Here is a 12,658-nt window from a genome sequence, read left to right on the forward strand (position 1 = left end):
GGTAATGGCAGATGGTTAATGAGATCTTGGTGAAGATTATTATGTAACAGTTACTATTAATTGTTGTTTCTTCCAACAAGACCCCAACTTAAGCCATCTTTAAAAACAAAAAAACAAACACACACCTTTGTCTGTAATGATAATTAGTCCTGCAAGACAAATGTCTAGTAAGCGTATTTCATTTGCTAGCCCTATACAGAAAGAAGGCTGCAATGCTGTACACTCTCGGTGTGAAGTATAGAACTGAAAAAAAGATAGGAATAAATGGATGATAAAAAATATTTTAGATAGCCCACCATGTATATTTCACCACATAAAGGAACAAGTTCTGGGAACTGAGCACAAGAGTGAGCGTCAATAGCAATGATTTTGCAAAGAGGATGTACTATATTGTGTCATTTCTTATGGTGAGAGATCAGTCAAGGGGTCATACATAAATAGCTTTCTCTGTCACACAGCTGTGCTAATTCCAAGAGAACATCAGCAGGAAAAGTACTTCTACAAGTGAAAGTTTGAGCAACTATTGCTTGTCCTGCACAGCAACATCTCCATCTCATCTGCTGATGATGCTGGATGTAAGCAATGGCTCTCTTCAGGTAAGAGAAAGTACTCATTTTAGACATCAGGCCAAGGCAGACTTCTTCTGGAGGTCTTTTTGGATTTTTTTTTAAATTGTCAGTCTTTTGATACAATTTAAGGTTGTTTTTGTTAACCCTACTGCTATTGGGAAGAATACTGTAATTTTTCTGGCTTTGGAACTTTTGTGCCTTGGGACTTTTGTACAAAGAAGTGGGTACTGAGTAATTTAACCAAAATAACTGAAACAAAGAAAAGTGGGCAGCTGACTAAAAGCCTGTCCACACTGTGACATTTGGTGCGATTCGGCTGGTGCTGAAAAAGTCTACTTTAACTCTTGGTACCCTTCCGCTGCAGGCAGAACAAAGAGCTATTTTGCATCTTAATGAATCATCCCCCAAAGATTGCATGCTCCAGCGCTGTGCCAGGAAGATACAGGCTCTTAAAGGGAAAGGACAGATCGGCCATATGCGGACGAGGCCTTTCTCTCTCTTCTCTAAGCCAGTGTTATCAGGACACCACCAAATGCCACAACCATATGCTTTTTTAATGGACCAAAAGTTCTAAAAGCAATGGCTTGCCTTTATCAGTAACCAAACGCTTCAGCCTTACAGTTCGACTTTTTTTAAGCGCTTGAAAAAGTTTCCCAAGTTTTAGAACAAACCAAAGACGGTAATTTCAAAATAAGTCTATACCGGACCATACAGTAACGCTGCAAATATAGAGGCGCTTGGCGGGTAGTCGGAACGGCTGAGACTGCATTTGGGGGTAAACTGGGACCTCAGGCCCCGTAAAGCCGGGCACAAAACGCTGGAAGACGACGGCCCTCGCCGCGCCTAAGTGGACCTTCCCCTTCGAGGCAACCTGGAAGGCGCGCCCGCCTCGCCTTCCTGCAGCCTCCTCGGGAGCAGTGACTCCCTCCCCGAACCAGCGGGCTGATCTCGCGCGCTCCCAGGCCTGCCGCGCGGCTTCCTCTCGCGCGCTCCGCCTGCGCCCGGGGCAACCTCCCTGCGGGGCATTGGCGTCCCCCCCCCCCGACAGATGCTACCGGCGTGGCTCGAGCGCGAAGCGGTAGTGCCGTGCTCCAGCGGGCTCCTGCCCGCCACGATTTCCGGCGCCTGGCTCCCCCCTCAGCGGGTCCAGGGGGCCGGAGGGCAGCGTTCCTCCACGCGAGGGAGGAGCAGGTGAGAGGCAGGCAGAGCACAGGCCCCTCCCTGCGCGCTGGCTTGCTCCTCCGACTCCCGCCCGCTCTGCTTTTCTGCTGAAGCGCTGGGCAGGAAACAGGAGATTAACATTGCCCGCTGCTTCCAGCTCCGCCCGCTTCCCCCTGCCTCGCCTCGCCCCTCCCTGTCGCCCTCAGTTTGTGTGTGTGTGTGTGTGCGCGCGCGCGCGCGTGTGCGTGTGTCTCTCTCGCTCTCCCTCCCTGTGCGCGAAGCGTCTGTGTTACTTTCCGGGGGGGGGGAGAGGAGAGAGAGCCGAAGGGGGGGGCCGCCATATGCTTCGGATTGTTACCTAAGACCCCGCTGGAGTTCTGCCCCCGAAGCGCCTTTCAATGGGAAGCTCCCACTTGCTCAACAAGGGCTTGCCACTCGGTAAGGGATCGCCCGCTTCCTCGCTCCCTGCCTTGCGTCGCTTTGCTTCCTGCCCTGCCTGCCGTGCCTTCCTGTGCGGGGATACATTGTTGCCTCCGGCCCGGCCGGGCCCGGCCCTGCGCGCGGAGAGAGAGCGAGAGAGAGGCCGGCCTGCGCTCCCCCTCCCCCCACCGCGAGAGAGCGAGCAAGCGCGCGCCCCCCTCCCTCCCTCCCTCCCTCCGGCTTCTTTGCTTGCTTGCTTTGTATTGCATTGTGTGTCTCTTTGCTTAGCATGAACTCCCATCCTCCCCACCCCGGAATCGGTGGACACCCTTCGGAGTCTCGGGCTGAGGCGTTGGATCTCCTCCAGCTAGACTAGCCTTGCGTCGCTGGTTGTAAGAAAAGGACTCGGGGAGGCCGGAGGGTCTCGAACTTGGCTTCAACCGGGGTGGGTGGGGGGTTGGGGGTGGCGATGGCGGGGTGGGGGGAGCTGGGGAGCGGGCCGGCAGGCAAGCAGCCAGACAGGCGATGGGGTGGGTGGGCGAGAGAGAGAGAGAGAGAGCGACTGCAGCCGGGTAACGAGCCTTGCCTTTCAGTCCTCGTTCCGTGTAAACATTTTTTTCCTGGTGTCTTTCCCTCTTCAAGGCCGGTTTCCGGTTGCAGTGAAATAGAAAAAGCGTTATTTGTGGGATCAGGAGCCCTGGGGGAATGGGGGACACGCTGAGCAGGAGGGACATAATTCTGCTTTATAAGATGATAGACGGAACTTGCAGGCGGGAGGGCCTGCGCTTGTAAGCCCGGTGGGAAGCTGGGCCTGCTAGTAAAGCAAGTGATGGAGGCGAAGAAATGCCCCCTAATTTATTAGGATCTAGTAATATTACATACTTTGGGCAGTCTTGCGAGCAACAGTCGAAGCTGCGCCAGCCAGGAAACCACTTTGCCCGTTTCTGATGTGATTGAGGGTCTACTCGAGACTAATATTAGCAACATAAACAAGGTAGTTATTTTGAAGACACTTTGTGCTAAAATATTTTGACTGTGTGGATTTGAATAAACAGATTGCATACTTTTTATGTCTTTATTACGGCAGTAAACTATATAGTTAGATGCTCTGGATTTTCACATTCCTTATGCATTTATGTATGTTAAACAGCAGTTTCAACCTCAAATCAGCAAAATAAGTTTACATAAATAGAATACACACTTTACGTTAGTTTTTAATTGCATGTTATTATTGAATGTAGACAGTTGCTGGGTTTATGGTTTTTTTTTACCCGTGAACTGATGTCCCTGCCCCAGCATTTTGAGTCTGATGGTAATACACTTTCTAATGGAAAGTTTCAAGACAATAGTGTTTCTTTAAATTATGTGTTATAAGCGGTTAGTATCTAATACAAGGGATGTTGGTAGCTGAAGCTTCTTGGAAATATCTGATGTCAGATGTAAATTCTGATTTATTTATTTTTGTTTTAAGATCACTCTTATGAAATATGATGCCTAGGCCTAAATTTGTAGATCGTATGGCTACATTACTAATGGTCTTAAGGTTACCTTCAATTTGTCACACTCAAGGAAAGAAAATGCCTGAAGAGGCTTCAATATGACAAGGAAGGTGTTTTTGATATTCTGAGTATTTGACCAAGCTAAGGAAAAAAAAAATCAGGCTTCATTTTTAATCAATAGAAGAATTCTATTATGGTTCTTGGGATTTTTTTAAAAAACACAATTTTGTAGATATTATAATGCACATTTATTTTTGTCTTTATTCACATGTTAATTTAAATGTGCAACTGTGTTATTTAGTATATTATTTGAATTCTAAACCCATCTAAATCTGTAAGGAAACATGGATTCAGCGTAATAAAATGAATTTGAAATATATAATACAAATATTTAAAAATTTATTTCCCCCCCTCAGCTGATCACTTACACTACTCAATAAGGTCCTGGATAATTCATTCTAGAATGTTATTGTTCTAAGGGATAACAATACATATTAATTAAAAACACTAAGAGTAAAATAAGGGATGAAAGGCAGAAAAGGAAGTAAAGATGGCTAGATCTAACAAAGGAAATAACCTAATAAATTGTTAATCGTAAAAATGTCATAAAGCCAACTACAGTGGTGTTTTCTTTAAAAAAGAAAGCCAACAGAATATAGCCATGTTTCTTTTATGAGTGACACTAGCTTTACCTGCCTGGGTGATGTTTAACCTCTCTCCCCCCCACACACAGACATTTTGCCAGGTGATCTGCTTACACATTCTCTCACCTCCATCATACACATAAGCTTGACGAGATGCTGCCCACATGTAGGAAAGTAGCCAAGGTTGTGGAATTAAAGGAAAGAGTAATGCAGGCTATCCCTGTAATTAGACTGCCATGTCTGAGTATTTTCTGTTCAAAACAAATAGTAGAAAGGCAGAATGATTGGAAGATAAACTATCTGCCTTTGTTGCTTCGTCCTTAGCTTAGCTGGAGATGGATATCATTTAAGAAGTGACTAGGCTGCAATTGATGCCCACTTACCTAGGAATAGACCCTATTTTCCTTTTCAGTCAGGGAAACATACTTGGGGAGATTGCACTGTTCCAGCATAAACCTTTACATGTCTGCTCTGAAGTAAGTCCCTGTGAGTTCAGATGGACTTACTCTCAGGTAAGTGGACAAGACTGTAGCTTAAATCCCGCCCCCCCGCCCCAAATTTTTCTCACTGGTGAAGAGTGTATCATTCTGAAGCCAGTGTTGCTTTTCAGAAACTGCATGGGGGCATGATGACTATGGATTTAGGAAGGCTGTTAGAATTTCTGAAAAAGAAAAAAGTAGACCATAAATTGGACAGAATAGAGATCAAGCAGTTCCTTTTGGGACAAAATATTATCAAGGTATGTTTGCACATCTTGCCATTGTTGCTGCAGTGTTATTTTGTTAATGTAAAACATTGTTTGACCCCTTTTTTTCTGGAAGTGGTCATTTTAAAACTTTCCTACAGTGAGGCCTGTTCAGGAAGTTAGTTAGTTAGCTAGTTAGCTAGCTAGCTAGCTAGCTAGCTAGCTAGCTAGCTAGCTAGCTAGTTAGTTAGTTAGTTAACTTGTTTACTGTACCCACTAGTGGTAAACACTGCTCTGGACAGCTGAATGGATAGCTGAACTGATAATGGCAGATTACTGAAAAGGAAGCTCATCTGTCATTTCCTATCATCCTTGCTGTGTGCAGATAGGAATGTTTGGTTTTACAGTACTTAAGAGCACTTGCTTTGTTAGAGTGGCATCACAGCTGAACCAAAGCATGTACTGTACCTAGAAACATATCTCAGAATTTCTACAACATCCTGGGTTTCTGATTACTGTGCAAGAGTTAACTGAGTATAGTCAATGGGAAAAAAATTCCTGGGAACTTGAACTTTGAAAACAACTCAGGTGGGGCAGACATTGAATGCCAGGTTTTGTGCTACCTCTGCACAGGAATGTTTTCCCTGGCAATATAGGGGACATTTTCCCCTCAAAGAATAATTATGTTAGTTTGTTGCACTAAAAACAGAGGATCTGGACACATTTTGTTTTGTTTTGTGTAACATTTTGTGTACTGCAGGCACCTGGTGAAGTGGACTATGGTCCATAAAGGATTATCCCTTTTCAGCTTGTTAGCCTTTAAGGTACTACATGATTCTTTGTTGACAGAGCAGGATTTTTCCAGATCAAGGAAATAGATATGCGTAGGTTTACCGTGAAAAAGAAAACTCCCCCCCCCCTGAAATTTGGGATTTTAGTGGATTTTTGCAGGCTATAGAAATTAGTACATTTCTGACACACACACAAAAATCTACCCTGGGAAAACGGGAAATTGAGGAACTTGCTAAAATGTTAGATTGTTTTGGAATCTGACCACTCCCTTAGACTTTTGGCTGTAGAGACAGATGGCTTGTCTACGCTGGCTCATTGGAACAGGCTGAAGCAAGCTGAATAGTCACTAGAGGTTGCAGAAAGGTCTGGTATGCCATTTGGCATACTGCAACGTAAGTGACCCTATTTGGTTTGGCTCCTTTTGCTTTCAGATTCTCATATTATAAAATGGCTTATGAAGACAGCCTCTTCAGGATTCAGGCAAATCAAACATTTTCCCTGTTATGTGGAGGGGCAAAGGAAGGTTTTTTGAAACACTCTTTTAGGGCAGGTTCTTTAAGACAAGACAAAAAGAAAAGGGGAAAAATATTCTTGTTGCCCCCTCCTGTGTCCTGCTACCAGGAGGAAGTTTTAATTTTTCCCCTTTTTTATAAGTGATGCAGCACATCACTAAGAGAGTTTTTGATTTGCCAATATCCTATAGTAAATATCTTCTTAAATCACTTAATGATATAGGAAATTCAAAGAGGAAGACTCATTTTAGTTTCAGTGATCACACACGCTGGAAATGAACCAAAGCTGCTATCCACATCAAAATGACAGGGGACTCGAAAAGGTGCAAATGGGGACAGGCTGTCTCACCCCAGTGATTACCTTGTGTGGTTGTGGTCAAAAAGGAGTGAACAAGCCTGTCCCTGCAGTATACCAAAGAGTGAGCTGAATGTCTGTCTGATTTCACCCCAGTGTTCAGAAAAGTAGGAGCAGGTGCTGAGTAGCTTGAGAAATGACTAATATTATCTTGCAATGGCCAATTTTTAATTGCTTCTGTCCAAGTGACAAACTATGTACTGTATTTTGGGACGGGGCTGCAGAACAAATTCAGTGTTCAGCTTTTACTTCATGGGCTAGAACACTAGTGTGATGGCAGTCTCAGCCTTTGGGTTTGCAACATTTTAAAGCTGTAAAATCCTGCAGCAGTTGGCAGGGAGAGGAGCTCTGCAGTCAAAATCTGAAGTCTGTTCACTCTCCTGGTCTCAGCCAACATTCATTTAGTGAAAATATAGTAAACCATTATATGTAGGATGCATTCAGGTCTGCTGGGGGGGGGGAGAACTTAAGCAACATTTGTAGACACAAAAAAATCGGTACAATAAACAGTGTAAGTTGATGCTACCGTGTGAAAACAAGTCTCCTTCGAGAATGCGACAAAGAATTAGAAGACAATTATGCTTGTGGTGCCCTGCAGCTGAAAATGAAAATGCAGATCTGACGGCTCTTAATAATCTAGATGGGAAAAAAGTCATAAAATATTAGCTTGCTAAAAGTTTGGCCTGTTTCCACAGTAACGAAGCCTAGGACTATCTGGTTGTTCTATTAAAATGCTGTTGTATGGTGGTTTATCTTTTTAGATGAATTCTAAAATGTGGTTTTTGAAGAGGATGTCTGCGGTGGAAAATGCAGATCAGGCGTTGGATGTCAAATGAAGACAGTAGGGTGGGGTTCTGAAGTTAACTGATGGAATTGTAGCTGCTTGGCAGCTATTCCTGTAAGCCCTTCCAAGATAACTAGGTGGGCCTCTTCTATATGTGTGTTTCCTTAGGACAATTGATTAGTGAAAGCACACTCAGGAAACATATGCTCAGAAGCACCTCACTTGTGACTGTTTTCCTTCTCCTTCAGTGCTTCTGCCTATTTCTTTCAGCATTTGTGGGCTGTTTCACAGGCTAGTTTCCTTGACTCGCCCCAGCCATCCTTTATGAATATATCCTGGTGTGCATGAATCATGTCAGTCTGGAATACGTAACCTGCCTGCAGTAGTAGTGCAGCCATGATGTGGTTCTGATTATTCTTCCTCCTCAGCTTGCTCCCTCTTCTGCACAGTACAGGTCGTCTGTTTTGCTGCAGTTTAATGTGTATCATGAAAACTACTGGAGCTAATAAAGACAACATAGGTGTCACTCAAAAATGATGGGACTCTCTTGTTGTGACAGCTCTCTGGCTGCTGGTCTGTTTCTGGACACAACTCAGAAAATGCCTTGAGCCAGTTTTTTAGGAGAAAGGTTGGGTAAAAATATTTTAAATAAATGAGTTCAGAGTGGTGGATATGGCTTCTAAAACCTCTGTGACTGGAGTGAAAGACTCCACATTCTCCTCAGAACCCATACTGGGTGGAGGCCATTCTCTCGGTCTAGCCCCTCTGAGGCAGGCCAGACTTGAGGGAAGACTTCATAGATGGTAACTCTTAGGCTGTAGAACATCTTATCAAGGCAGACCATGTTGGCTCTCTCGCACCAACAAGCTGGTATGTTTTTATCCAGACAAGCTTGTGGTAGAGTGTTTGCCGAGGAAGGGGTTTATATTTTACCGAGGAGATGTTTTGTTTTTAATTTTGTTCGTTTGTTTGTTATAGACGTGTTTGGAACTGTTCATTACATTTGTATTTATTTCCTCTTTCATTTAATTGTATGGCAAGTCAGTCCAATTTTTGGTGGGAAAGGCAAGATAAAAATCCAGTGATCAAATAAACACATTTAGATGTGTAGCCCAGGATAGTTGTGAAATGCAGTTTCTGTTGTGGGATCTCTGTTCCCATGCTCCCTTTTGTGTAATCTCTGTGTGACATCTGAAGACTTTCCCTATTGCATCCTGCTTTTTTAGTGTTGTGGTCAGCTCTGCATTGATTCCTATTCATTGCGGGATCAAATAAAGGAAAACTGAATGATTAATTTTTAAGCTTAAAACCAATCACATTTTAAAATCCTAGAGTAGATAACAAGGTTAAAAACAAATATTTACACACACACATGCACTTCTAAAGCAGATAGAGTATGCTGCATGGAATATGTGAAAAGGCTTTCTGTTGCAGCTTGGAACTCCAGATTTAACTGTAAACTCAGGAAAGCAGCAGTTTACCCCCCACCACCACCTAACTAGGGTATGGGTGGCAGAGAAGTTTTCAGATCTTTGGACATTTCTGAGGCCATTTCTGTGTTTTGGAGGGCAAAGGCAAAAGGGTATGTGAAAATGCTCTAGTGAAATACTAAAATACTATAATGCTCTAGTATTTTAAGCTAAAATGCTAGAGCATTTTAAGCTAAATGCTTTTTAGGTTTTAAGCTAAAATACATATTTTAAGCTAAAATACTAGAGCATTTTAGCTTAAATCTTATTCTAGGTGTTTAAGCCTTAGGAAAGGCACTTTAATGTTTTAGAATTGGGGAGGAAAAAACTTCTCAAAAACTTTGTTGTTGTTTAGTCATTAAGTCGTGTCTGACTCTTCGTAACCCCATGGACCACAGCACGCCAGGCCCTCCTGTCTTCTACTGCCTCCTGGAGTTTGGTCAAAGTCATGTTGGTAGCTTCGGTGACACTGTCTAACCATCTCGTCCTCTGTTGTCCCCTTCTCCTCTTGCCTTCACATTTTCCCAACATCAGGGTCTTTTCTAGAGAAGAGAATAGTAGGGAGCCTTCTTTTCTCATGAGATGGCCAAAGTACTGGAGCCTCAGCTTCAGGATATGTCCTTCCAGTGAGCACTCAGGGTTGATTTCCTTTAGAATGGATAGGTTTGTTCTCCTTGCAGTCCAGGGGACTCTCAAGAGACTCCTCCAGCACCACAATTAAAAAGCATCAATTTTTCGGCAAGTCAGCCTTCTTTATGGTCCAGCTCTCCTTTTCATACATCGCTACTGGAAAAACCATAGCTTTGTCTATGTGGACCTTTGTTGGCAAGGTGATGTCTCTGCTTTTTAAGATGTTGTCTAGGTTTGTCATTGCTTTCCTCCCAAGAAGCAGGCGTCTTTTAATTTCATGGCTGCTGTCACCATTTGCAGTGATCATGGAGCCCAGGAAAGTAAAATCTGTTACTGCCTCCGTATCTTCCTGTGATTAGGTTCGTTTTTCTACTGAGTGCAAACCCTGTGTTGGCGTGGGAAGGAGAGTTGGAGGCTGTCCCATAGTTCTAACATGACTTGATTTATTACTGAACAAACTCAATTCAACAGGTTCAAAAGGGTCCATCAAACTCAACTCAGGCAAAAGGTGATAACTTTGCACCCTAACATCAAGTGTCTTGATATCACTCCTCACTGAGCGGCCGGTCCAAACCGCTCCTGATCGGTCATGGGCCTCAGTGGGGTGCTCCTCATGGCACAGATTGTCCCACAACATGGGTGTCTCGCCCAGTCCCCCTCGCGTTGTGGCTGGAGTAAAGAGGGACTGGGAAGGATCACCCTCCTCCCCCCCCCATGCTGGTTGCGAGGGTACACTTCCACTGTCCATTCTAGTGGCTCCCAATCTTCTCCCTTTGTGCACAAATCCTTGGGATCAGGAAATAAACCTTCCCAATCTGGAGGTTTGGGAAATCTTTCATGAGTTTGGAAACTCCCTCTTATCCTGTACTCCACTCCATTTGCACTGCCTGGTCCCTCTCTTGTCAGGTTGCTCGCCCATTACAATTCTAATACTCTGTGTGCCTTTTTCCTCCTTTATATCCTCCTCCCACACAATTAAGTCTAGCTCAGCCAGACACACTTTCATTGACCCTTTCCATTCCCTTTTTTTGTTCTATTTCCACCAGTATGCCCTCCACACATCCATGGCTTTCCTCTGTTCTTTGCTCTGTGGAGGAAGGCACACTGGCTCTCTCTCCTTCACACTTCACCTTCTATTTGCCAAGAGGTGATGGGACCAGTGGCCATGATCTTAGTTTTTTTGATGTTGAACTTCAGACCATTTTTTTTGCACTCCCCTCTTTCACCCTTATTAAGAGGTTCTTTAATTCCTCCTCACTTTCTGCCATCAGAGTGGGATTATCTGCATATCTGAGTTTGCTGATATTTCTTCCAGCAATCTTAATTCCAGATTGGGATTCCTCCAGTCCAGCCTTTCGCATGATGTATTCTGCGTATCTTTCTGGTATAATTCCTCTGTGTATTCTTGCCACCTCTTCTTGATGTAATCTGCTCCTGTTAGGTCCCTACCATTTTTATCCTTTATCATGTCCATCTTTGCACAAAATGTTCCTTAACATCTCCAATTTTCTTGAACAGATCTCTGGTTTTTCTCTTTCTATTATTTTCCTCTATTTCTTTGCACTGTTCAATTAAGAAGGCCCTCTTGACTTTCCTTGCTATTCTTTGGAAGTCAGCATTCAATTTTCTGTAACTTTCCCTATCTCCCTTGCATTTTGTTTCCCTTCTCTCTGCTATTTCTAAGGCCTCGTTGGACAGCCACTTTGCTTTCTTGCATTTTCTTTTCTTTGGGATGGTTTTTGTTGCTGCCTCCTGTACAATGTTACGAGCCTCTATCCAAAGTTCATCAGGCACTCTGTCCACCAAATCTATTTCCTTAAATCTGTTCTTCACTTCCACTGTGTATTCATAAGGGATTTGGTTTAGATTGTACCTGACTAGCCCAGTGGTTTTTCCTACTTTCTTCTGCTTAAGCTTGAGTTTTGCTATGAGAAGCCGATGATCAGAGCCACAATCAGCTCCAGGTCTTGTTTTTGCTGACTGTATAGAACTTCTCCATCTTTGGCTGCAGAGAACATAATCAATCTGATTTCGGTTTTGCCCATCTGGTGATGTCCATGTGTAGAGTTGCCTCTTGTGTTGTTGGAAAAGATTGTTTGTGATGACCTGCTTGTTTTCTTGACAAAACTCTATTAGCCTTTGCCCTGCTTTGTTTTGAACTCCAAGGCCAAACTTACCTGTTGTTCCCTTTATCTCTTGGCTCCCTACTTTAGCATTCCAGTCCCCTATAATCAGAAGAACAAAAAGTTTCAAAAACTAGGAAACCACAGAACAAAACTATCAGGGGGTGAGGGTTGTGGTCACTTGGAGAGGCCTGGAAAGCCAGATTAGGACTCTTAAAATGGTTGGATTTGCCTCCCCCAGAACTGAGGATCGCATCTCTGAACTAACAGAAGGTCAAACAAAATTGAGAATCCAAACATATACAAAACCAGAAATACTTCTTCCTCTTCAAAACATTGACTCAGCTAGCTCTGAAAAGGATAGCAGAAGGGAAGTAATTCTTATCCTCCATTTTCAAATAAAGGTTTAAACCCAAAGAATCATACAGTTTTCTGTGGTCCTGTAGGTGAATGGGTGGATTTGTGCATCTTGCAGTCTTTTTGCTGCATGAAATACTGCTCATGGATTTGGGATTTTCTGAATCAGTCACCTTCATTCATATGAAAAGATGCTTTAGTTGCATTTGGATTCTTTTGCATAATTCCAGTCATGTAATACTTGGTAAACCACTTCTATGTATTCTCTACCTATAAAAAACCCTGGAAGGAGTTCCCATAGGTCAGAATTGACTTGATGGTTCATAATCATCATCATTAGTTTGGTAGGTGAAGGCAGAGGAACAACATGATGAGTGATCTTTATGTCTGGTGTTAAGAATGGTGTGATGTGGGTACATTTTTTTCAACCTCCTGTAATACAAAAACCTGGGGTTATTAAAATAAATGATAGTGATTTATTGATTTTCAGTTCAGACAAAGGGAGTAAGAAGAAACAAAACAAAAAAGGACAAAAATATGTAGTACCTTAAAGACTATTATATTTTAATGTGAACTTTCATGGACATGTCAGCTTTATCAGGCATATTTCACACAATACATAATCACACTGTAGTGGCTGTTAGCCCAAGGTACTTTT

At 43.3% G+C, this 12,658-nt stretch overlaps 1 protein-coding gene across 34 annotated transcripts in view; it reads left to right on the top strand.

The window, feature by feature from the left end:
* The first annotated feature begins 1,923 nt into the window (after nt 1–1,923).
* The window catches only part of CTBP1 (C-terminal binding protein 1), a 66,529-nt gene continuing 55,794 nt past the window's right edge, over nt 1,924–12,658 (top strand). For 5 of the 34 annotated variants that reach the window (XM_072994806.2, XM_078390673.1, XM_078390667.1 and 2 more), the window contains exon 1: nt 2,347–2,542. Coding sequence is in view for 2 of the 34 variants with exons in the window: in XM_020797042.3 (XP_020652701.1) it covers nt 2,129–2,168 (40 nt within the window). In the remaining 32 variants the exon portion in view is untranslated. Of the gene's footprint in view, nt 2,169–2,346; nt 2,543–3,041; nt 3,145–12,658 lie in introns of those variants that run through there. The other 29 variants (XM_072994809.2, XM_078390678.1, XM_072994815.2 and 26 more) reach the window with 15 other exon arrangements.

This window comes from Pogona vitticeps, chromosome 3 (genome assembly GCF_051106095.1).
Source record: "Pogona vitticeps strain Pit_001003342236 chromosome 3, PviZW2.1, whole genome shotgun sequence".
NCBI classification, from domain to species: Eukaryota; Metazoa; Chordata; class Lepidosauria; order Squamata; family Agamidae; genus Pogona; species Pogona vitticeps.